Consider the following 24,207-nt stretch of genomic DNA (forward strand, 5'->3'; position numbering starts at 1 on the left):
ACATTTTAGCTCTGATATGTTTATCAGCTTGTGATAAACATAAGAAACCGACTGTGGGTCTATCAATGTAAAATACCATTTTGATGCTTTAGTGGAAAAAATATCCTGAGGTGGAAAGAACCTGATCCTACATTCTGGTGAGTTAGTTTAAATATAATAGTGTTTTCAAAGCATACATACAGTTGAAGGCAAACATAATATCATTTTGCTTTGGGATCAGTGCAAACATACACCCCAGATGGTGAGTCTTTGGATGAACTGAAAAAAATTAAAGTTAATTTTGGGCCCACAGTGTAAGACATTTTAGAGGGCTAGTTTTGACGAGCCAATGGTGGCAGATAACCTGTAAATTGTTTCTCAGCCACTATTGAGGAGCGCATACCCGAGTTGATTGACAGTGCTAAGACCTTCCACCTGCCTCCAACTGTTCGTTTTTTGACCAAGAGTTGTGTATTTCGGCAGGTGGCAAATGCAGCACTGAGAGCAGGTTGAGGAGCTTGATATGTTTTTCACAGATAATCTCCCATACCATGACATAGTGACAGTTATAGCAAATATGTAAAAAAACATATAATTTCATAAACGTTACATACTGCAGCTTTAAAGTGTCTACGGTTTGTCTTGTCTGTCTCTCTGTCGCTGTTTCTCTTTTCAAGTGAAATGCTGCAACACAAAACTGACTCCATCCGCACAGCAGTGAAACAATTTTACAACTACTTCTTTTTATAACTCTCTCAAAAAATAAATGCAAGATGTCAAACCTAAAGCATTTACCTGTATATCTGGAGCTCATAATATTTGCGTTAACTTATTTCAACCGACAAAGTCACGTGATAACTGGACAGGTCTTCATGAAACAACTTTGACTTTTTAATTTAAATACACTCCATTTTATTACCATCAATAAAACCTCATAAAACAGCTTTGAGATGGACTGAGAGAAACCTATACATATATGCATTTAAAAATAAAATGTCTTATGCCGAATTAAATATTCCTTAGTTTCAGCAGAACATTAAAGGTGTATTTGTGACATTGTGGTACAAGCTTCAACTCTTATTGTTTTTCTCGTCACAACTGCTTCTTTGTCAAAACTAATGATTTCCTTCCTTTTGTTTATGAGGCCCCCACAGGAGGTCCATGCAGTATACTCAGACAAAGAGGGAAGCTGCAGTACTTTATTGCAGATTGGATTATAAGACCTTACTGTGAATCGTTTTAGTGCGACACACAAACCTTTATCACTATCTCCTAAAACCAGCTGTGCTGAGGAGCCCCGACTTCCATGCATTTCCATGGAATAGCCGGCACCCCCCTCTAACTTTCTCTCCAAATGGTACAGTCCATTTAAAAACGTTCTTGTCATCTTTCAATGCTCTGTGTCCTTTCAACAGTCAGCTGCGGGGTGCACATTTCACTGGGGCAGTGCTGGCTCTCTGACACACACATACACACGCAAGCGCACACGCTGCCACGGCGCTCTCAGAAACGCACACACGCAGGCTCCCCTTCACACTGACACACACACCATCTCTGCTGAAACGTATACTCCCTCCTGCAAACACATATTTCCCCTGAACCAGATGCGTCTCTTTAACTGGAAAGGACAAAAAGCTCAGAGGATATAAGTTTGTGTTTTCATGAGCAGAAAAGAGTGAGAGGACTGAAAGAGAAGGATTTTATGCCTTGTCAGGAAATGGTCAACTTGTCGGCATGACACCGTGTTTGGATTCCCCTCTGTCCCCCAGGCAAAAATCCTGAAAATGATGGATGACAACAAGCAGCTGGCCCAACGCATCGATGGGGCCATTCAGTCGGCCAGCCAGGAGGTGACCAACCTGCGGTCTGAGCTGAGCGCCACCAGCCGCAGACTTGCTGAGCTGGGGGCAACGGACTCCTCCGCCAGCATGCAGGAGACGGTGCAGCACAACCACAACAGTAAGTGAGCCACTCCGGGCGTGCAGCCTGCCCGAGTCGTGTGCTGAGAGATGGCAAGAATGTGGAGAAGAGCGAGTGCCCTCCAGATCCAGCTTTGCAAAGTGTCACCGTGAGGAAAGTGCTTATTTTAGAATCAGAGAGCGGTTGGTTTGAGCAAGATTGGGGGAGAGGTTTCTGTTTGACTCGTGTCCGCTCTAGGGTCTCCCAAAATCCATTCTAGTGTTGTATAATTAACCCCTTGAACTTTTGAAGGTGGGGGTGTGTGGCGCACTTGTGTCGAGGCAGAGCGGGTAAAGTTACAACCTCTTTTTACTCTGTGTGCTACTTCTCCCTTAGCTGGACAGACGATCGGTGTCTTTTGAGAGAAGGAAAGAGGGCTGGATTTCGGGTTGCTGTGGGTTACTGTTACCAAGCCGTTTGAATGGCTGCCCAGTCTGTCCTCTTAATATGTGTGCACGCTGCAGCTGCTTTGTCCCTTTTTTTATATTTATATACTTACTCTGACATCTATATGGGGAACAGATGTTAGCAAGAGTTTCTTCATTGATGCGTGATTGTCTTCGTCCCCTCAGTATGTGGGGAAATGGGTTTACAGCTCCTTTAAACTTCTACCACCACACTCACATACGCAGCAACTCCTGCTGTTTCCATAGCAGTCAGCTGGTACAGTGAGCCGAGGGATCGGATACGGTCCGTCCGCCTTGGCTCTGCTGTGAAACAACATCTCCCTCTGACACTTCCGAGATCAAGCTCTCTAACAGACCTGCGGTATTTCCTTCCCTACATGTGAAAACAGTTGGTTAACTTTCCGTTTTTGCTGTCAGTGAGTTTCTCAGTCATCTGATGACCCCTGGTTTGCTTCTCTCTCTTTTTTTTTTTTTTTTAAATCAGGGAAAATGTGAATGCTGGTCGTCTTACTCAGCTGATTTGGAGGCAGTTTTGAGTGGTGTCAGCTCTGTTTTCAGTGCCTTTGTCTCTGCTTTGTGTGCTGCGTATCATCCCTTTAACACTGATGCACATCCACATTCCTGCTGTTTCCATAGCAGTGCTGGTGCACCGTGTGCGTGTATGTCAATGCAAGGGATGATAAGAATTCCTCTGGGAGGGTTTGATCACTGATGTCACCATCCATTGTTTCTGCTCGCTGGCTTAACTGAAATGATGCTTGAGATGAGAATATTATGATGTGATCTTTGAGAATATTTATGAATATTCAAATTTCTAGTTGTTCTTTGCTGGTTCTTGCCTCTGTTTGACCTCTTTGTCCTGAATATCTTCTGTTGTCCCTAGTCAATAACTCCTTTATTTGTTCTCCTTCACACCCACTTCTTGCAATTTGCTCTCAACCCCCATTCTCTTCCAGCAGCTCCGTAAAGCTTTGGGTGTATAGCGTAAACAACTGGAGATAATAATATAAGGTAATTTATCACAAGTGGCTGCGTTGGAAAAGGAGGTGTGTGGTTAGGATCGATGGTTCATTGCACAGCCGGTAAAACCAAAAATCCCAAGAGAAGGTGCGTTGGGTGCGAACTCTGTCCCTTCTCTACACGCAGCACTAACCTTTCCAGCAAACCAGCTGACCTTAATTGCATTCTTACTGCCTATGGGGTTTGCATTTGCATGTTACATTCGTCTCAGTGTTTGGCAAAAAGGGACTTATTCAGGAATGTGTACTTGATGGTGTGCAGATAATTTTATTCATGGTAAACCTCCCACTTTCAGTCTGACAACATTTCACATCAGGACATGGTGGAATATGTTTCTTTCAGTACAAGGTATTTACATAAATATGAGCCTTTGGTGAATAACAGCTAATGTGAGCTCATATTTTTACTTTCCTAGGGCACACTTTTACAAATTTTCTATGTGACTCTGGTTTGAAACTTGTAACTGGCAATGGTCATGTTCATTTCCTTGACCAAAATTAGGAAAGTGAGCCTTTGCATTGTGATTTATCTGTGAGCAGAAAGTTGGGAGAAATGTTACATGAGGGCAGTAGTTTGGACATCTAACAAATGCACAGTCGAAGATTTCACCAGCCCACGGGGAAACTCACCACTATGGCAAATGTCTGTTTGGGACTAAAAATGTAATTTGAAATATGAAGATAAATGACATTTCTCTTCTGTTTCAGAACATTGTCATGGCTCTGATGAGCACAGACATGTTTTGGGAAATGCCTCTCAAAAAAACCCAACAACAAAGCAGATTTTTACATATTATATTAAAGAGGAACTTACTCTTACCCTTATTTTATATAATAAATCCTTGTTTTACATGCAGGGGTTTACCTTTCCTGCTTTAATGTGCAGCTCTCAAAACAGCTGTCCTCTTTATGTTTCTGTCAGTCATTCAAATTGCTTGGGAGAAAATTTTAATCAGTCATTACTAAATTTTTTCTCAATGTATTGAGATTTGAGGGGAGCATCTGTCCATGAACAACTCTTTTGAGATCCATCTAAACTATTTCATGCATATCCAGGTCTGGGCTTTGATTGGTTCATGGCATTTGATTGTTTTCTTTCTCACCATTTCTGCTACCTGCACAGGATCCTTATTCCATTTCATTATGACCATGCTATGGCTTTCATACAGGCAGATTCACATATCTGTGTTTTAAATTTATTCTTATAGGCCAAGAATAAATACAATACACAAAATATTATTCTTGGACCAAGAATAAATATAATGCATGTACACAGAAGAGGTTGAGGGGAATTCAGTGCTGGCTCAATGACTTCAATTTCTATTTCTTCAGGTTCTGTGGCTGCACAAATATTAACCCAATCAATATTAATCAGGCTTGCCACCACGCTTCACTGTCAGTGTGAAGCGTTTGAGCTGTTCTGCTTTGTTTACTATTTGTAAAACGTTGCATTGCACATTAACAACTCACCTAGCCCAAACTCTATCTTTCGTTGGTGTTTATCTTTATTTAAATAAGCAAATATGAAGCATAACACCCTGAAACTTTGAAGTAAGTGGATGCACCATCTCTTGTTTCAGCCTGTTCCAACCGGAAGCATCTATCTTGAAAAAGCAATGTTTTGACCACCCATCAATCAGAACAAGACTTTATGCGGTGAAGTTGTTCTTCACCTGGTGTGTGGCAAAATCTATTGGCACTTCACAGTGGGAGAGGGACACTGAATCCTTGCCTCCTTCTGTGAGAACCAAGCCATTCTGAATATGAGGTGCATAAATGTACCATCTGTTTTAAAGTATTCTTACTGAGAAACAGAAATCCGTGAACTGTCTGAATTTTACACCGACTCTCTAAAGTCTAAAGTGATATGGCATCCCAGTGACATGACTGTGGCTACTTATTACACTTTCATTTTTGAGTTGAGATGTTTTCAAAGATCAGAGAAGCTCAGAATTAACATTGACAATTCTACCATAAAAGAGAAAATGATTTAGCATTTTTAATCTTTTAAAGTCGATCATTTAACAAAAATACAACATGCTCAAAACATTTGTAGTTGTAACACAATTTTCATTTTTTAGACATTTTTATTTGTTCCATTTATATTCCGATGAAGGAATTTTTGTTAGTTTTGCAAAAACATAATGTCTGGAGTGAGTTCCAGTCTGCTATTAGTCTTTCAGTTCATGGTGAGACTCACTCTAATTGGACCCTAACTATGTTGTGTCCACCACAAATGAAATACTCTATTTGCAACCTTAAGATGGATAAATCAATTTACATTAAAAATGTGAGCTTTGCCTCGATCATTCCTTTATTTGTTTCAAAATGCAGCAGGCTTGTTTAAACTCTTACTTGCAAACTAGTGGTGATCAGTTTTTGGGAGAAAACCCTATTTTACGACAATATACTGAAGTTGCACTGAGAAATCAACCAGTTGAACTAAATGGTGATGAACTGATAGAAAACCAAAAATCTGAAACATCTTCTCTATGCGTGTCCCCACCTGTGTGTAAACCCTTAACAGGTCACACTGACATCAACCTCCATCAGTGTGGATGTTGTACCTGAGGGTAGAAGACTTAGAAATCTTTAGTTAGTTAAAGTAATTTTATTTGTGTGACACATATCTAGATATGAGGCATTTCATTGTGATTTACACGATTAAAACGACTATGACATTTTAAATTTTACCTGATCACTAATGTTTGTCTGTGTTTGTTGTGCTCCAGTTCAACGCTGTGAAGATTACCAGAAATTGCCTGCAACGTAAACAATCAGAGGCTTTATGAGTGCTTGGACACTTTGTTCTGTATATGGATCAATAACATTGAAAAATAAATCAGACACTACACCTATGTGGAACAGTGTCACGAAAACATGACAACATCTATTTAACCAAGTTATGCAGCACTTTAGCTTTCTCCCAGTTTATTTGTTGAAAATGGTTTACAGTTGGATGCTCAAACAATAAAGTCTTGATGACTGGCTCGACTGCATCAAACCCTCAGGCAGAAATGTTGTTTTCATTTATGGTCAAGTTGGAATCCTGTCAGAGTCTCTGTAGGTTCACTCAAGTGTAGAAATTTCTCCAAGAACACTTTGGAGCTTTTTTGATGAATTTCATGTCCCCTTGTCACTTGTCTCCTCTGCCAGGGTGTAGGCTTGGCTTGGCATTATCTTTGTCCCCCTTAGTACTTCTGTCTTTCTTTCTGCATTTTTTCTTTTCTGCTCTCTTCTGTTAATGCATTAGGACAAAACAAAAGCCTGCTGTGTGACTGAAAAACAAAGAAACAAGAAAGTGGAATCTGTTACAGTCATAACAGCCTGTGGTGAATTACCCCAAAACTGTGAAAGTGGCATCAAATCCCATTAATGTTTTTGTCACTGGAAATGGCTCCCTATTTGTCTGCTGTATGGAGATGAGAAACTTAATGACTTGTGTGAGGAAAAAAATGATAGTCCTCCTCAGGTTTTATGTTTATGGCACATTTTATTGTCATTTATTTTACAGAGTCACCCAACAGATGGTTACTCATCAAAGCAGTCCCCAAAAGTTCAACAAAAATTGGACTTGCCACAACTGCCTTCGGCAAGCATCATTTTGGTCATCTTCTTGAATCAAGTGCTGTGACTTTCTGAATTAACCCATATAAGAATTTTACACCCAACTGAGGTTTTATATCAGGGGGAATGATACAAGTCGTTAAGATTATTACTGCTGAAACCTGAGCATATTGCTGGAGGTTGTAATTAGTTTTTTGTTTTTTTTTGTTTTTTAAAGTATATCAGTATTGAGTGATGCAAGTCGGCATTGGAGGAAGCCCACAAGGTTGATAACAACATCGCAACTTTGATGTACTGCAGTGTCAGTGTCATGTTGTGGTGGTATTAGATAATCAGGGAGGCTGGTGCACTTCATAAAAGATGGTATTTGGAGGAAATAACATTGTGCTGAACTACTGAAGCAGAATCTCAACACAACATCCAGGAAGTTACACTTGGCAACAAGCTTTAACTTAGTTTTTCTTATAGCATGAATTCAGGACAACAAAGTCAATCTTTGTCCAATAGAACATTTGTGGACGGAGCTAAAAAGGTATTTGTGAGCAAGGTGGCCTGCAGACCTCAATCAGGAATGAATGGGCCAAAAATTCCAACAAATTGTTCTGATATGCTTTTGAAAGGATACCCAAAAACATTTAAGGGAATCTGTTTGAGTTTCTAAATAAAATAAAGTAAAATATTCCCCATATTGATTCTCAAATCTCTGGCACTTACCAAAAAGAAATAATTTTGGTACTTTTGTCTGACTTAAAACATTTAACATATTGAATTTGAATGTGCAACAGTGTTCTTAGATATCTAGTTTCTGGTGTATAATTGATTATTTGAGTACCATAAGTTTGAGGGGTTTTCAGGTAATGTAAATTTAGTTTGGCCTTCATCCTTTAGTCGTCTCATCCTGTAAAGTAAAGCTAGCACCAGCACACAGCGGCAGATGGCTGTAGCATGTGTCCTCAGTTGTAGGTGACATTGCTTGTATTCATGCCATGAAGTGCAAATGCTGACCTGTGTTTTACAAAACTCTGGGCAGAGGGTATGGAGAGACAAAGTGTAAAAGAAGTGTCACTTTTCCACTGTGTGCAAGATCCTCGCATCTGTGTACAAAGAATTCAGAAACGGCTAATTAAAATGTTAATTATTTGACAGAACGGTGCAGTTGTGGGTTGATGGTAGTTGGTGAAGGTCATTATGTTTTCACTGCATCCATTGCTACATGTAGCGTTTTCTAGACAATATAAACAAGTACCGTACTTGGTTTATTTATACACCACATTGTGCAGATTAAACATGTTTGCATGGACATGTTCTTCCATAGAAGATAGGTGGAAGTCATTTAAAACTGTGTTGCTGCCGCTAATACTGGGATCTGATCATGGGAACTGTAGGTAGTTGAATGTATTTTGGGATGTAATGCAAAGAAGGTGACCCTGTTGGCGAATCTCCACGCTTGGCTGATAGGTTTGTGCTGTAGTACTGAAATACAACCCATAGTGTAGAATATGAAGAAACTATAAGCCTGTCAGACATAAAGCCCCCACAGTGGGTTTGGAATGATGTGATGTGACAACCAGGTGGGTGGTTGTGTTGGGGAAACGCTGTGAGTATATCTAAAATTCAAACTCCAATCATTCATTATGCTATAACGTTGTAGCCTGTTGTAGCTTTTGAAAGGTTAGAGGTGCTAGGAGAAATTTACCTGCATTATTACTGCCTTTATTTTTATCAGTGTGTGTTTGCGTGTGTGACCTGACCTGTGTGTGCATGATCATTGTAAAAAACTGTGAGTCCATGTATGGATTGGGAATTTTATCAATTGATTATCTTATTGTGCAACAAAGAAAATTAGATCTTATTTGTTCATAATCTTCAGCATAGTCATCTGAAAAAATTTCATCGGTGTAACACAAAGACAAAAGATACAAAACACATGAAAACAAAAAGTGTACTAATATTAAGTGCCGTATCTAATCAGCAGTTCAGCACTTCAAAGGCGCTGTCACACTGTTTCCTATCTTGCCATTTCTGCTGGCATATTACAAATATCTTGTGGCTTGGATCAAAACACAAAGAATTAAATGAGATTTTGAGGAACTCAAAGCCCTGTCTTGTCTTTGAAGTGTGTGTTTCGCCTCTGATGCCCTCCTGTTCTGAATAGTAGCTGTGTGGGAATAAGGGTGTAGAAAGCACAGTGGTTCTTCATGCTGTAATACAACGGACTGTGAATTACATTTCAGTACTTTACGAGAGCTTCCAATTTGTCAGATAACTAATTCAAAAAACAAAGCAAGTAATCAGATCCAGTGTCAAGCATTCAGCACAACTAGTGAGTGAATCTGTAGATGGAAACAACATAGCACAAGTAGACATTATGTATTGTAATTATTGGGTCATTTGGGGAATATCTCAATTGTAGTTGACTGTGTAGCGCAGTACCCCATTAATTCGGTGTAGCAGGGTTTGCCATGGCAACCTGATTTATTTGATCAGATTTTGAATGTGACGGTGTCAAAAGCACAACAGGGGCCAATTCATGTTTCCCCTCTACTGTCCGCTCCACCACAAGGACTGCAACATAAATTCACGTAAATTTTACCATCTGTGTCAACCAGTGAGGGACTTTTGTGATCGAACGAGTCGCAACGACACCAACACGTCCATACTAAGGGTGGCAGCAAATGCATAGCAAACAATGGGTCATTAGGAGCAGAAGAAGAAAAACAACCATGGTGTATGTTAAGAAATGCAATACGGGAAGATTATGCTGTTTGGTAAAGTTATCCTTCATGTATCACAAGGGAGGGAAAACTGCTTGGTGAGAAAATGTGTCTTTTTCTTCTAAGTAAACAATGTATAAACAACCATTATCACCTCATCTGAGTGAAACTTTGTCTAAGAACAAGCAGCTCATGTTCGCAGATACAGAGAAGAATGTTCAGGCCATAAGGTGACACTGGAGCAATATTTTCTCACGCCGTCATGTCTTCCAAGTCCAATTAAATAAAAGGCAGATATGCAGTAGTTTCACTGGGGTATTAGTCTGAGAGAGTCTGAGAGAGTCTGGCGATTCTGCGCTTAATGTTGGGGTTTTCCTGATGGATAGATAATATGTGAACATAACTGAAATAATAGCAGGTCAGTGTCAAACGTTCTCATTTTTAAGGATAAACTGTCAAAGACTGAGAGATGAATACACTACTGTCAAAGACTGAAATAATGTTTGTTGACGTTGCTTGTTAAAGACATTTTAATGCAGACCAGTTTTGTCCTTTGTAAGCCCTTCTTACCAAGTCTTTTATTATTTCTGTGCTTTTGAATCAGAAAATGCAGCAACATTTTCATCACAATAGGATGAGATTATTTTGGGTCTAGGTAGGTCAGATGAGAATTATTTCCCCTCCTTGCTCAGTCGTTGTCCTTCCCATGGGCATTTTCAGACATACGGGCTGGTCTTGGGTCAGATATCTTCTTGCGCACGTCCCACCGCAGCCGATTAGAAGCTGACAAATGGAGTGGAATCTCGGATCAGTGATTTTTTTAAAAGCTTCTACTCGTGTCAAACTGCCTCCACCAGCTCAGATGGACCTTTCAAGTGAGATGTGCATTTGTTTCCAAGTGTTGGTGAGATGCTGCTTTGAAATTACTACATTACTCAGGGACAAAGGGCTTAGATTTCTTTATTCCTGTCCCAAAGCAAATGGCGTCCAATGTTTTTAGAGAAGTATAAGTGGGACTGAAGATGTTCACTGAAATACTTATCTGGATATTAAGCACTCCCATTTACCTCCTACTTTGTGTGTGGTACTGTTCTTCTGAGTTCTTATGTAATTTCCCCTAATATATCTAAATACATCTGGTCTTTATAAGAGCTTATTGTTAAGGTGAACTAAACATTGTGCTGATGCCAATGTGGAATCTGTCTTTTCTTAAAGTAAAGATTTCCCTTTTTCAGATTTTTTGAAAGTACAATTTTGCTAAAAACGGCGTGACCTGTAAATATTGTACTATGCAACTCTCTGACCTTTGCCATGTTAAAACAAGTCTACTCTTTACAGTGTCAGCAGTTCATGTATCTGGTCATTTGAAGCATTTTAGCCACTGTCTTGCTTGGATTTACTCAGAAGTTTTTTGTAGATCATGATCCAAAACGATACTATACTATTTTGAGAAGTATACACTGAAGTGTATTTGGCCCATGTGGCCCACTGAAGTGTATTTGCTGCCTATAAGGTATAGACAGTAAATACATTTAAAATATCTATTTTATAGACAACAAAAGTCATGCTGTCTATAAAATAGCATTCACTTGAACTATTTTTGTCTTGCCAGTCATAATCTTTTTTATAAATAAAAAATCATAATTTGATTTGAATTAACAGTTTAAGCTTTGATCCTACTTCTATGGGAGTAAATGAGGAGCCGTTGCTTGTCTTGGAGAACCAGAGGTCTATAAATGCAAAAGCATTTATCAGTGACAATTTTCAATGTAATGTTTCATAATGGGAGCTAAATACAGGAGAAGTTTGTATAAGAATGAAAGCTTGTATGAGTTGTTTTGTGTAATAGCTCCTTTTGAGTATCATTTCAGTGTACACTGAAGTATTGATACTTAGGTTTTGGATATTTCTAATAGATGGTCTTGAAAAATAAAATTCTCTAACTTTTTCACATAACTAAAAAGTGGAAGGAAAAGGATAAAAATATTTCAGCGCTTACAACTAAAAAACTGAGAACCATAGCATGCATTTAGATTTAGCTCCACAGTGTCAGTACTTTAAACATCTTTATTTTTTTTTTGCAATAACATTTGCAAATCTATTCTAGATAAGGCATAACTGCAATGCCCTCTTAAATTTTTTTGTTCCATGTTTTTTTTTGTTGTAATAATTATGTCAAAAGTCTATTCAGATACGTTCTGTTCCTCTACTTGTCTTGGTCAGTTGGTCAAGTCTAGTCATTGTTAATAAGAATGATCGTCCTGCCTCCCATCATGCATATATGAGCGTGCAGACAGCCCAGCCAGCTGGTGCCTCCTGGGCTGGAGAGGCAGACCAGGGAGCTGCTCATGGCACAGTGGTGGCAGGTGGGCCCCGCCATCAGGTATCGCTATGCCTAGGGGCACAGACGGACTGCGTCAGGGCTGGAGGGCAGGGCGGTGGTGGAAAAGAGAAGGCGGGATTGTGAACCATGTTTATGCCAACACTGACAAATTGGATAAAGTTTACAGATGATAGGAGGGGCAGTGGCAGTGCCAGAATGAGGCTGACACCAGCAGAGTAATGAAGAGCAGATGTGTGTTTCGTCACAGCCCTGGCATCACTCTAAAGAAGAGGAAATTCTGCTGTACAAATATTTAAACTATTTAATTTACAGATGGAGGACGGCGGGCTGTTCCAGCTGTGTGCAAGATATTATACATTTTGGCTTTTTCACACCAAACAATCCCTCTCGCTAATTTATCTCATCGGTAGGTTTTGTGCTATTAATTCTGACTGACTGAAGTGATGCTTTTTAATTACAAGTCCTGTTTTACAGTTTGAATTCTACCACAAATGTAGTGCAAGATTTTACATTTTAAAATAAAATTGTGTATATATGAAGTTTGTTAATTTTTCATTTTTATTATCTTTCCCTTATGTGAGGCTTTTGCAACAAATTTAGTGTAGTGATTTGTATTATTTTGTAAACTGCAGACACCATAAAACTAATTTATTTTCTATTTTTTTTAAATTAAGCCTAATAAAGTTAAGAGCATAATAAAGTTGTGATATCAAGTAGATGCAAACAAAATGAAATGAAAAGGAAGTAAAAATCAAGAAGTACATAAAGGATAAAATGAAACAACAAAAAATGTATTAAATTATTAAATTAAATCTGTTATGTATATTCTATTAGACCTTCACATTCAGACTTGTCAAAAATCTTTCATTTCATTAAAATGTAAACATTTATAGAATTATTTTTTGTCATGACCTAATAAATCTTTCACTAAGGGTTGCTAGGCTACAGTTATCAGTGTTTGTTTACCTAACACTATAATGAGGACAAACAATACAGAACAGTAAAGGCTTTGGTCTCTCCTAACCTCACTTGAAGTCTGACATATGTATATACGTATTCCACTCATTGATCTGACCCATTATTTTTATTTTATGGTATTGAACTGGACAATCTGTCTGCTCTGAAGCTTGGTGTAGTGCAGTTTAATTGTTTGAGAGCAGACGTATTAGATGTTAGATTGTAAGAGTCCCTCAATGACCCCAAAGTGTTACACAACTAGTTATACGTTTTAGAAAGTAGCTTCTTTTTCACTCTGGCCAGGTTGGTTTGGAGAGCTTTTTTTTTATTTACACAGGAAATAATTACTTGAAAACAGCTTTGAAATAAAACATTAGAGTGACACAAAAAGTGAAACAGATTAAACTTGTTGTACAGCGTTGTGTAGAATTATGCAGTGCTTCGCTGTGGGTTTTAACTTCCAGCCTTGCACAACCTGCCCTGTGCTTCTGTAAACAATGCCTGCAGGTTTTCAGGTTTACATATTTACAAGTAGGGGAGACAAGCCAAATAGACCTATGGTTGAAAAGAGTCTACTGAGATGCATCATAGCAGAGCAGCTCGCTTACTCAATTTGTTGTACAAATTCGTGAGATGTACTTTTTCCTTTTTGCCTAGCTGCTTTCTTTGCTTGTATGACGTATAAAAATCTTGTTTAATTATTGGTTTCGTACTACAAACAACTCAGTATGTTCTGGTTCAACTTATTTGGAACTTTAAATGTTAGTTTTGACCTGAGACATCTGGAGTCGGGTAATGCCATTTGCTCTGACGGTTCATCTCTATTGAATGACTTTTAAGTTTGCTCAAACTGAGAGTTCATTCTGAGTTCAAAACAAATCTGTTAGAGGATTTTTTATTTTTTCCAAGTGTCAGTCATCTCCCACCTATAGTGTCCTAATCCTTTATCCAGACAACACATTAAGTTGACGGCTCATAGCTTATATACTGACTTTCTACTTCATCAACGTCATGCTTGTAGCAAGTGTTACCTTAAAAGACTTTATTTAAGGAAACATAAGAAAGGCAATTTTAACTGTGGCTAACATATGGTTCATTTAAAATGCAGAACCCAAAATGATAGCAAGGGGTAAGCAAGGATCTTTGTGTCAATATCCAGTCCATGTCCTATTATATATATATATATATATATATATATATATATATATATATATATATATATATATATATATATATATATATATATATATATATATATATATATATATATATATATATATATATAGTATGTTTGGAATCTTCTGGATCTTTCTTAGTATATCCTAGGAACTGTTAGCATGCTGAGAAATAAGCTGCTTCTATTAGATTTTAAATTTTTCAGATCGCTAAGCAAGATTTTTGCTTCCACGCTCCATAATAAGACCCTCAAAACGAACTTCTCTGGATGCTTCACAATTCCCTGCCAGCTTTCCAAGAAGGCTCAACCTTTTCATGTTGCACATTTCAGCTCGTAATGCGATCTGTGATTCCTCTTTGCATGTCTTACTTACAGAGGCAGATGAAAAGGCAGCTGTTGATGGCCGTCATAATGACTTGTGTGGGGGAATACAGTCCATTACCTCACAGACGGTCGATCTTTGCCAGCAGGGACTCCCATCCCCCTGGTGAAAAATTCGCATACAATAAGCTTAATCCTCACCTCTAGGTTTGCTGTGATGTCAGAATTGTTCAGAAGTGCACCATTGATTCATTGATTGTGGTCCTCTTAGAGTTCTTCCGTCTCAAAGCATTAGCTGCGAATGGTGTCAATTCAGTTTAATGAATATATATATATATATAAAATCCAGGGTGTCTACAACATAAATAAAACTCAAGAATAGAGATAAGAAATGATTTTTTTTTTAAATTTAGCTTTAATGACTGTTCCTTCCATATGTCAATCTTTGCCCTAAAACATAATAATGCACTGCAAATCAGACTAAATTATCACAAAATTATTAATTTCCAAAAAAATTAATGCATCAATATCCCAAATAAGAATTTGAGCGTAAGCAAGGCGGCAATTACAGGCGTGAGAGCTAGCTTGGTTTACAGACCTCACAACCCTGGCTTTGTTTTCCCACAAACGTGTGCTACATGTTTTGCTGCTACATGCATGCTGTGTCTCTCATTTTGCTTTTCTACTGATTTTACTCTGCAAACTATGACATTCACAAAGGATCCAGTAGTGGTGGAAAGGTGCCCTGTTTCAGAGCCATCATAAAGGTGTGTGTTGAAGAAGGTGCAGTGATTGTCTACACAACATTACCCGAGCAAATTCTCTGATTTATGCAGCATAATAACAATATTGTGGAACTTTTCTTACCATTTGGAAGCAAAGTCAACCACTGCAGACAGTGATGCAAGTCCGGCCAATGCTTCCAAAGACACTGATGCAATAGATGGAAGTGCTGCCAAAATGTTTTAGCATTATGTCTGATTATGAGTGAAAAATGCCAGATATGGAAAAGAACTCCAAGTGGTTTACACTTACAAAAAAAAAAGAATATCTTACAGGTGAAAGTCTTACACAAAGGTTCCTTATTGTTATTATTATTTTATTAATACTCCATGATACATGGCTTATATCCAACCACGCTAAATGTCATTATATAGCGTGGTTGGCTTTCCTAGGAGTGCGTGATAGAACAATATTAGATTGTGAAGGATTAGAATGTTTTGAGGGTCTGTCGAAACAGAGAGAAATTGTATTTATTTATCCTACTTTGGACAATGTTTTTTAATCTGTTGTTGTTCAAATACCCCAGACATGTCAACAGACAGAAGCAGAAAGAAGTGAAACTGAAGCAGTGATAGTTTACCCACCACAGAGGACCAACTGTACATAAAACATCTACAACAGCTATATTTTGACATTGATAACAGCAAAAGTGAACAAATGTTCTCAGACAATGTCATATATATATATATGTGTATATATATATATATATATATATATATATATATATATATATATATATATATATATATATATATATGTGTATATATATATATATACTCTTCAAAAAACATATTTTGAAAAAGATAATTAAAATGCTTTATAGTATCCCGACACTTACTGTAAAAAAATAAGATGGTGTGAATGCTTTTTCTTGTGTGTTTGTGCTACAGAATGCTAATTGTCTCTATGTAGTGTAAGACAAAATAGATTTTGTGTGCATTGACAATGAGAGTAACAACTATTACTATAAAATATATATTACTTTTGTTATTTTTGCTTATTCTACAACAACTACTACTAATGTCTAACATTAATAATGACAGAAATTGTCCATATAGTTTCACTTTTACTGTATAATATCAGCACTTTTTACTTGGGTGTTGTGGTTATAGTTTACCTTTGAGGTTGGAATCCTTTTTTTCTGAATTGGCTAAAACTGTGAACTTCAATTATACTTATTAAATGTCAGCTGTGTTTACACAAGTTAGCAATACTGTGCAAGCTGATCAGTGTTTAAGGAATGTTCATTGGTCTAAATGCTGTTTTTTTTCTTCTTTTTTTTCTTTGAATTTATAAATTAGTCAAATCACAGTGCAGCTCTGGCCAACATTTTGTCAGAGTTATAGTTCTGGACCAGCTGGTTTGTAACTTTGAAACTCCAAAGCATTAGGTTGGTGTAATTTGTTAATATTATCTTTGGATTTTTTTCGTTTCAGTGAAGTTCATGTGTGAATATTGGTGTACATCTTTTGATCGCATTACTTAATTCTACAGGTTGCAAATGTTAAAACCAAAAAGTGCCTCAATGTAGATAGATCCTTAGCTATAGCAAACTAATCAGCTAATCTGAATTGGTTTCATTATTTGGGCTAGCAGTGAATTTCAATAAGGCAAAATGAAATATCTGGGTTAATTTGAGTGATACTACCCAGATACAGGATGAGTTGTAGCATCATTTTAGACATTGATCTACTAACTACTTGGCATTTTTGACTGTTTCTTCTCTACAAAGTCAAACATCTACATTTATTTAAAACTATCAAAACCACAACCTCAATATTCTCCATTGAATATTTCAGCTGCAAACGACGTTAGCGGAGTATTGACCACAGCTCTTGTGCGTTCATGGGCCTCCCACATTCCTGCCCACATTCACATATGTGAGGAACACGATGCTAATGGAGACACTCCCACCTTGGCTGGGAAACAAACTGGACATTAACCAGCTAGAGTGATACTTAACAGAGGAAAAGGCGCTTAGTAGGCCTTACATTTACATTTTCAGACAATTTTCAGTGCTTCTTTTTTCTTTTTCTTTTTTTTTTTTTTTGAAGTTTTACCCATTTTGGTGAGTGAAGCAAATTTGAGCTTTTCTGTTAAAAGGTAAATATGCAGTATCAATAACAAACAACCCCTGGCTATGACAGGAGAAATCTTGATGATAACCATGCTGTGAAAATACTGCATTCTGTTTCCCTCTCTTAAAACTGGTAAAACAAATTCAACTTGTCATTAATCCACACTGTTTGTATTATTTGCGCTTATTTTTTCCACCTTGTGGTTATTATATTGGAAAATGGGTTGATAACCATATCTATCTCTAACTACATCTTGTGGATTAATAATTTATCCAGTGTAAACAGCTCTGGGGCATAAACAATGTTTTGAAATATTAAATCCAGACACAACTATTGGGACAAATTATTTTGAGGCTGTTTGCTTTTTATCTCACATCGGTCATTGTTTGGGTATTGAATGTAACTTTCATTCCCATCCATTGACACTGTTACTATAACCATCACTACACAATCACGGTTCACACACACACAGAGAGCCACAGACATGTCAGACTCTTACAATGAAGGGCAAGAAACCATGCAGAAAAGTTTCAGCATAAATTTTACCCTACACCTAAGCAGAGGTATTTAATACCCCCCAAAATGATGGCGCACCGTTACGTAATACTATAATAAGCACAAAAATATGCAAAATTTTGTTTTGATGATGATTCTTTCATTTATTCAACTAGAGGCGTCCTTAGTAATGTGTGGAAGAATTGTACACAACTACAACAACCTGTCACCTCCTCCTGAAGCTGGTCACTAGCTCGGTCACTTACTGATATGAGATGGAATCCCTTTCTTCTCTCACCCTTTGTTACAAATCAGCCAATATGGTTGTGTTGCTCACTTTGTCAAAAATAGCACCGCCAAGCTATTCCATCAAGGGGTAAATGGGATTGAAGTCAGAACTGCAGGCATGCCATTCAAACCTCTCCTCTCTCAGATTTTGGTGGTAATCTCTTCTATAAAATTGAGCGTTTTACTTCTTAAAGGATAGAAGTTTGTCTCTTAAAATACAAAGAGTAGACGTGGGATTGTCGGAGATTGCAGAATTTCATCTTTATAACTCTCTGCAGTTAGACTGTCTTCACTCATGATCACCCTTGTTATTCCAGCCACTGGAATCCCACCTCACATCACACTATCTCTACTAAAAGCTGTTACCATTGGCAGAGCGGAGATGGCAAGCTGTTTTCATGGATGCAACACATATCAGAAATTCTGCTGCTCAACCTAAACGTGGCACCAAAGGTTGCGTCAACGTGGAGATTCGATATCAGAGCGTGTCCATGAAAACGTCAGTGCATTCCAGTGGAAAGTGTGGCTGCTCTTCAGGGCATTGAGGAAGAGGAACAGTACATTTTCTTTTCTCATTAGGATTCTGCTGCGGCCACTGAAGGAGGTTATAATGAGAAGAACTGATGAGAAGAGAGGCCAGAAATAGATCACAACCAAACTGGACTCCACCATACCCGATGGTGGATATATGGTAGATGTGGGGGGTGGGAATGTTGGTCCCTGTAAGCCTGATGGCACTAAATCAAGCTGCCTGACTGGATTACACATACAGAGGTGCTCAGAAAAATGATAGCTAGACCGATCAAGCTCCAATGATCAAAGTATTTATAGATGCCTATAATAATACGGAAGACCTTAGCTGTAATCGGAATAAGGAGGATTATTTTCTTTGCTTTCTCAGTCCTTTGACTTCCCCTCTTTTCTCCATTTTTTTTCTTTATAGCATTGATGTTCTGATTGTGATTTGCAGAGAACCTCGAGACTCATGATTCTTTTATTTTCTGCACCATTAGTCCGACGCCCTTCATGCTTTCGATCAGTGGCCAAGCGGCTGTCTGTACCCTTTGCTCTGTTTCTCATAGCCTTTAAGTCAACCATTTAACTTTACCTCACAGTTATATTATCATTCCTTAGCTTTTTGTGATTTATATGATTTAAAGAAAACGTTGCTCCCTGTTTCTGCAACCTCTGTTAACCTTTCTGCCTCGCTTCTCTTATACTGCTAAGCTGTCATTTTTCTTTGCCCTTTTAGTCTCATTTGCTTCTCTGTTTCTTAGTTATTCTGTGACCAGGAGCTTCAGTCAGACAGTGTTAATATTCTCATATTCTGTCTCCTTTTTCTTTTTTCCTCTCTTAGTGTCTCTTACATTTCCAGTGAATCCACAAGTGGAAAAAAAGGCAAACGGAGAAAGGCAGGATGGTAGAACCCTTTTCTTCGTCTGGTAATAAGTCTGGAAAGTTCAGAGTCAAACGTCTCCCGTCTCCATGGAGACTGAGCTACACTCTCTGACGACTTTGTTCGGTGGCGGTCTTTGAGGGTTGTGGCTCAAATAAACAAAGCCAAGGTCAACTATTCCAGGGCTCTGTTTGACCATCTGTAACTTCAAAGACGGTCTTTAAGGATGTGGTGGGTGCTGTCTCATTTTTTCCACTTGCGTCTCTTTTATTCATCACAGCACCACAGTGATATAATTTTAAACCTTCCTGAAATTTAAGGCCATTCTTTAATTATGCCAAATCATAATTTGGCAAATTAATGTGGTTCGTTGTTTTTTTCTTTTTTTTTTTTCCCCTTACTGAGGAGTTCGGATTTGTGGTTGTTCATACTGTATCACAAATTTATTTATGCTTCTTTTTGATATCTTGTGATACTTCAATTTCGAAGTTCAATGTATTTTAAGGGTTTTTTTAGGTAAGTGGATAATTGAGAAGCAGAAGGAGAGAAAAGTTGACTTTCAAATTTTATCACAAAAACCCCTGAAACACCGTGGTGTATTCATTCCCCCCTGAGTCAAGAAGTTAGGAAATTATCTTTTATCTTTTGCAGTACGTCTCTACCAGCTTTACCTGACTTAAATTCTGATACTCAAGCTCAGTTCTGATGGGCGGTGATCAACTTTGAAGATCAATTTTCGGTTGGCTTTATATCTGGACAAAAAGCTGTCAAGTCTCTCATTTTGATAGAGAAACTATCCCTCTTCCCCATCGTCCTCAATTCAAAGGAAAAAAAAAATAAAAGTTTCACTTGAGGACAAACAATGTCTTTGAGTAAAATATATCAGATGAAAATATCTCAAATAAATAAAGGCACTCTAATTCCCTTTTGTATTTTCAATTAGGTTCTATCAAATGTATAATATTCATAGGAATCTCCACAGCATTTCACTGTCAACAAAAGGAGGCCTATCAGATTGAGCACCAAGTTGTAGTTTGTAAGTTGTTGACAAGTGGCTATTTTAGATTTCATGTAAACCTGTCTGAAAATGTAAGGAGTACTGGAGCTCAGTTGTGTTGGTGGGACGGCTCTCAGCGAGCGCTAAAAAAATTCCCTTATTTTTAAACCCCAAAATTTGCCAGTTTTGCTGGACTCAGACTGAGACATGCAAACACAGTACGCTCTAACCCCGTCTGTTTAGGCCTGGGTGTTTAGCATCTGACCATATCTCATTATGCAGCCTATAACAAGACTTTTTCTTCCCACTATGATGCATAACTAATAGTTGTCTTGTCAATAAATTGTACCACCTGAGGTCTGAATGTCTGCAGCTCACGCAGAGTAACTATGAGCCTCTTGGCTGCTTGTCTGGTTAATCTTTTCCTTGCCTGACTTGTCAGTGTAGGAGGGTTGTTATGGTTTGGTATGTTTACAGTTGTGGCATTTTGAAATGATGGACTTCATTATAATATATCTCTGCCTCAGTCGTCTTTATAACCTTGATTCTGAACTGTCTGGTGATTTTATTGGTCTTGGACTTAAATAGCTTTATTTGTACTGAGATTAAATTACAGACTTAAAGCGCTATGTGTTAATTACATGACACTGAATCTTGTCATTCTGAAGTGGAAATGAGAAAATAGTTCAAGAGGTAAAATCATCCTCGCAAAGCACCACAGTTTAGGCATCAGCCAGCTGTTTTTTTTTTTTTCTCTTTTCTCCTTCGAATACATTAACCCCAATCACCCACTCCACCCATTCTTCCCCCTCCGGCCACCTTTATTTATTGGACAATTTAAATATTAATGCTCCTAATTTTTGACGAGGGAGGAAAGCTGCCATTTCTTTTATTTATGGCTTTAAGCTCTGCCACCAAAGTAGCTCGTTCAGCATTAGAGGTCATTACTAGTTAGGTAATTACATATAAAGCCACCTGGCAACACTCAGAGCAGATGAGTGGTTTTGTCACACTGTTTTGTATTAGCTGCCTTTTATCCACTGTGGGGCTAGCAAAGACTTTAGGTCATATCTGAATTTTTTGTTTGCAAATTGATAGAAATAAATCAAAGTGTTCAAAGTACGTCTTTATACACGTGCTGTATAATTACTCGCAAAATATTTGGTAATATTTTTAAACTATTGCAGTGTTGTCAATTCTGACCAATTTACCTAAAATAGCCATAGGGTATTTATTACGCTTTTTGGGTGAAATAACTACACCGAGATGCGTCCCAAGTCTCCAATCTCCCTTTCTCACTTTTAGCTGGGGGGTCTTGGAGGATTTCATGCCTATTCAGGTTGTTTCATAACACCTCACAGCATTTACAAGAGAGCCACATTCTTTGATGGTCAGCTGCTCAAGTCCTGCTGGAGAAAATATCATGACACCTCCAGCACTGTGCTTCAGATTCAGATGCAGTCATTTTCCTGGAAATGGCTGGTTTATGCCAAACATGTAATCGATTGTAATGCTAAGATCACCATTGGCCACTTACAAAGCGTTCTGGAGACTGGGTCATTTTAAAATCAAATACTAAAAAGCTCCAAGGGCAGAATGACCATGATAGTTTTATTTGCCCTGTTCTATTTTTGTCTTACAACTCCAGGTCACTGAACCGTGACTAATAGTGGTGCTGCTGAAACAGTAAAGATCACCTCTTAATAAAAAGCTAAATCCATAAGCCAAAAGCTATAAATAGAACTTCATGTATTCTATTTCCAGCCTTTCTCCGTCTGCATCCGTGTTGCCAAATAAAATATCTCCGTTCATTAGAAAGTTTACTGGTTTATTTTGAGTTCTGGTAGAATTAGTTTAAGTTCCTCATTTCCAAATTAAGTGTGATAAAATCACATTTAGCTAAAAACAAGAGAAACACACATCAGCAGACACTATGCCCTGAAGTGTCACGTTTGTGTATACATTTTGCGGCTAGCATTTTGGTATCCATTTCTGTCCCAAATGCTGCAGGGCACATGGAGCTGTTAAAAGTCGCCGAGGGCAGACGGAGTGCAGATGGTATTGGTGCTGTGAGATGAAAAGGATTTTCTGGGTTTACTGCAATCTGCACTGCAGCTAACAGTGGACAGACGAGACGAGGGACAGGAAAATTGAAAAGCAGGGAAAGATAGAATGATAGCAGGGGAGGAAATAGAGGAGACATAAATGATATCAAGCATGTGTGTACGTAATAAGAACATAAAATATTATTTTTCTTCTTTTTGTTGGTTTGGTCATTGTTTTCTATACAGTTTTTCTAAAATATTCAATACCTTTAATGGTATACACAAAGTTCACACCTTTCATTGTGCATCCTATTTATATGCTGTGGGCGCTGAAGGCAGAACAAAGGGTTAAACCACTTGAACCCTCTACTCCCATAGCCTTTTAGATTTCTGCTCATCTTGTAATTACCGCTGATAGAATCTCCAGGAAACTAATTCAACTTCCTAATGTGGAAAGTTAACTTGATGAACTGCAAGCAATAATGCGTCTGCGACTTCCATCAGTCACCATTAAGATGGAGAGCTGGTCACTGCATCGAAATGTAGCTTTATTAGCACCGGAGTTTCCTGAGCAGACTGTGCTTACTGAGCCAGTGAAGAATTATTTACTGTACTTTTACTGTTAATCACAACATAGAATGGTGTCCTTACTTCAGTAACAAAACATTTCCTTGACCATTAAAATATTCCTGAATGGTGTCATTATTGGCTCGAACTGAACAGGATTTTTCAACTCATTACACACCGCACCAAATTAAATTGATTTCCTCAAAAACTAGACTTTTTTTCTCTCCCTCTCTCTCTCTTTAGTGAGTGGAAATCAGTGCAACAACTGGAGCAGAAGATCATTTCACATTTTTCAGAAAAACATTGCAGAGGAATCAACTTTATTAACAGACAAACTCTCTCAGCATGTGGCCTTCATCAGGGTCAGTACAAAACACCAAACTGAAATAATAAAAAAAATAAAAAAAACAATAATGCATTCAGTCATAAAATGCATTCAGTAATGAAGGTGAAATTCCTTGCTCCCTGGTTGAACAAAGAAGCAGTATTATCAATTTTATCAGGACTAAAAGAAGTTTCTGGATATTTAAAAAAAATAAATAAATTTATTCCTTCCAGACATGAGTGAGATCCATCTATTTGATATTCTCTGATTGATCTTATTATGGGTTTATTTTGTTGGTTTTCTCACATTTCTTATATAAAAACAAATTGGCAATTACAGAAATTATTATTTAAGATTTTTACCATAAAATTACGTTTTTTAGCAGATATATAATTAATTTTATCTGCATTTGCTGTGCAACTTTAAGAATCAAGTAACTTTTGATTTGTGAGGTGATGTTACCTTTAAATTTAAAACTGTTGGGGGACATTTATAAAAATATGATTTTTGGATATTTGTTCAAATGTTAAAAATTTGAAAAAAATGAGTTCCTCTGTCTTTTTCCTGTGCTTAAATATGCACAGAAATATGCAACTCCTGATCAGAAACAACCAATCAGAGCCAGGAAGAGGGTATTAGTGCTGTGATTCATGCTTGTTTAAGCACGTGCACAGGCATGATTGACAGTTATAAGAGCTTCGTCTTGTTTCTGACTGGATGCTCCTGACCCAGATCGGTGTATTTTTGCAGATGATAGCAGAACGACTGCAGGTTATCTGAATCATATTC

At 37.8% G+C, this 24,207-nt stretch overlaps 1 protein-coding gene across 2 annotated transcripts in view; it reads left to right on the forward strand.

Annotated features, from left to right (window-relative positions):
- LOC122836154 (kazrin-like) overlaps window positions 1–24,207 on the forward strand; it is a 157,303-nt gene that overhangs the window by 44,876 nt on the left and 88,220 nt on the right. For both annotated transcript variants that reach the window (XM_044125882.1, XM_044125899.1), the window contains exon 4: window positions 1,749–1,938. In XM_044125882.1, coding sequence (XP_043981817.1) covers window positions 1,749–1,938 — 190 coding nt within the window. The remainder of the gene's footprint in view (window positions 1–1,748; window positions 1,939–24,207) is intronic.

Source organism: Gambusia affinis, linkage group LG01, assembly GCF_019740435.1.
Source record: "Gambusia affinis linkage group LG01, SWU_Gaff_1.0, whole genome shotgun sequence".
Taxonomy (NCBI): domain Eukaryota; kingdom Metazoa; phylum Chordata; class Actinopteri; order Cyprinodontiformes; family Poeciliidae; genus Gambusia; species Gambusia affinis.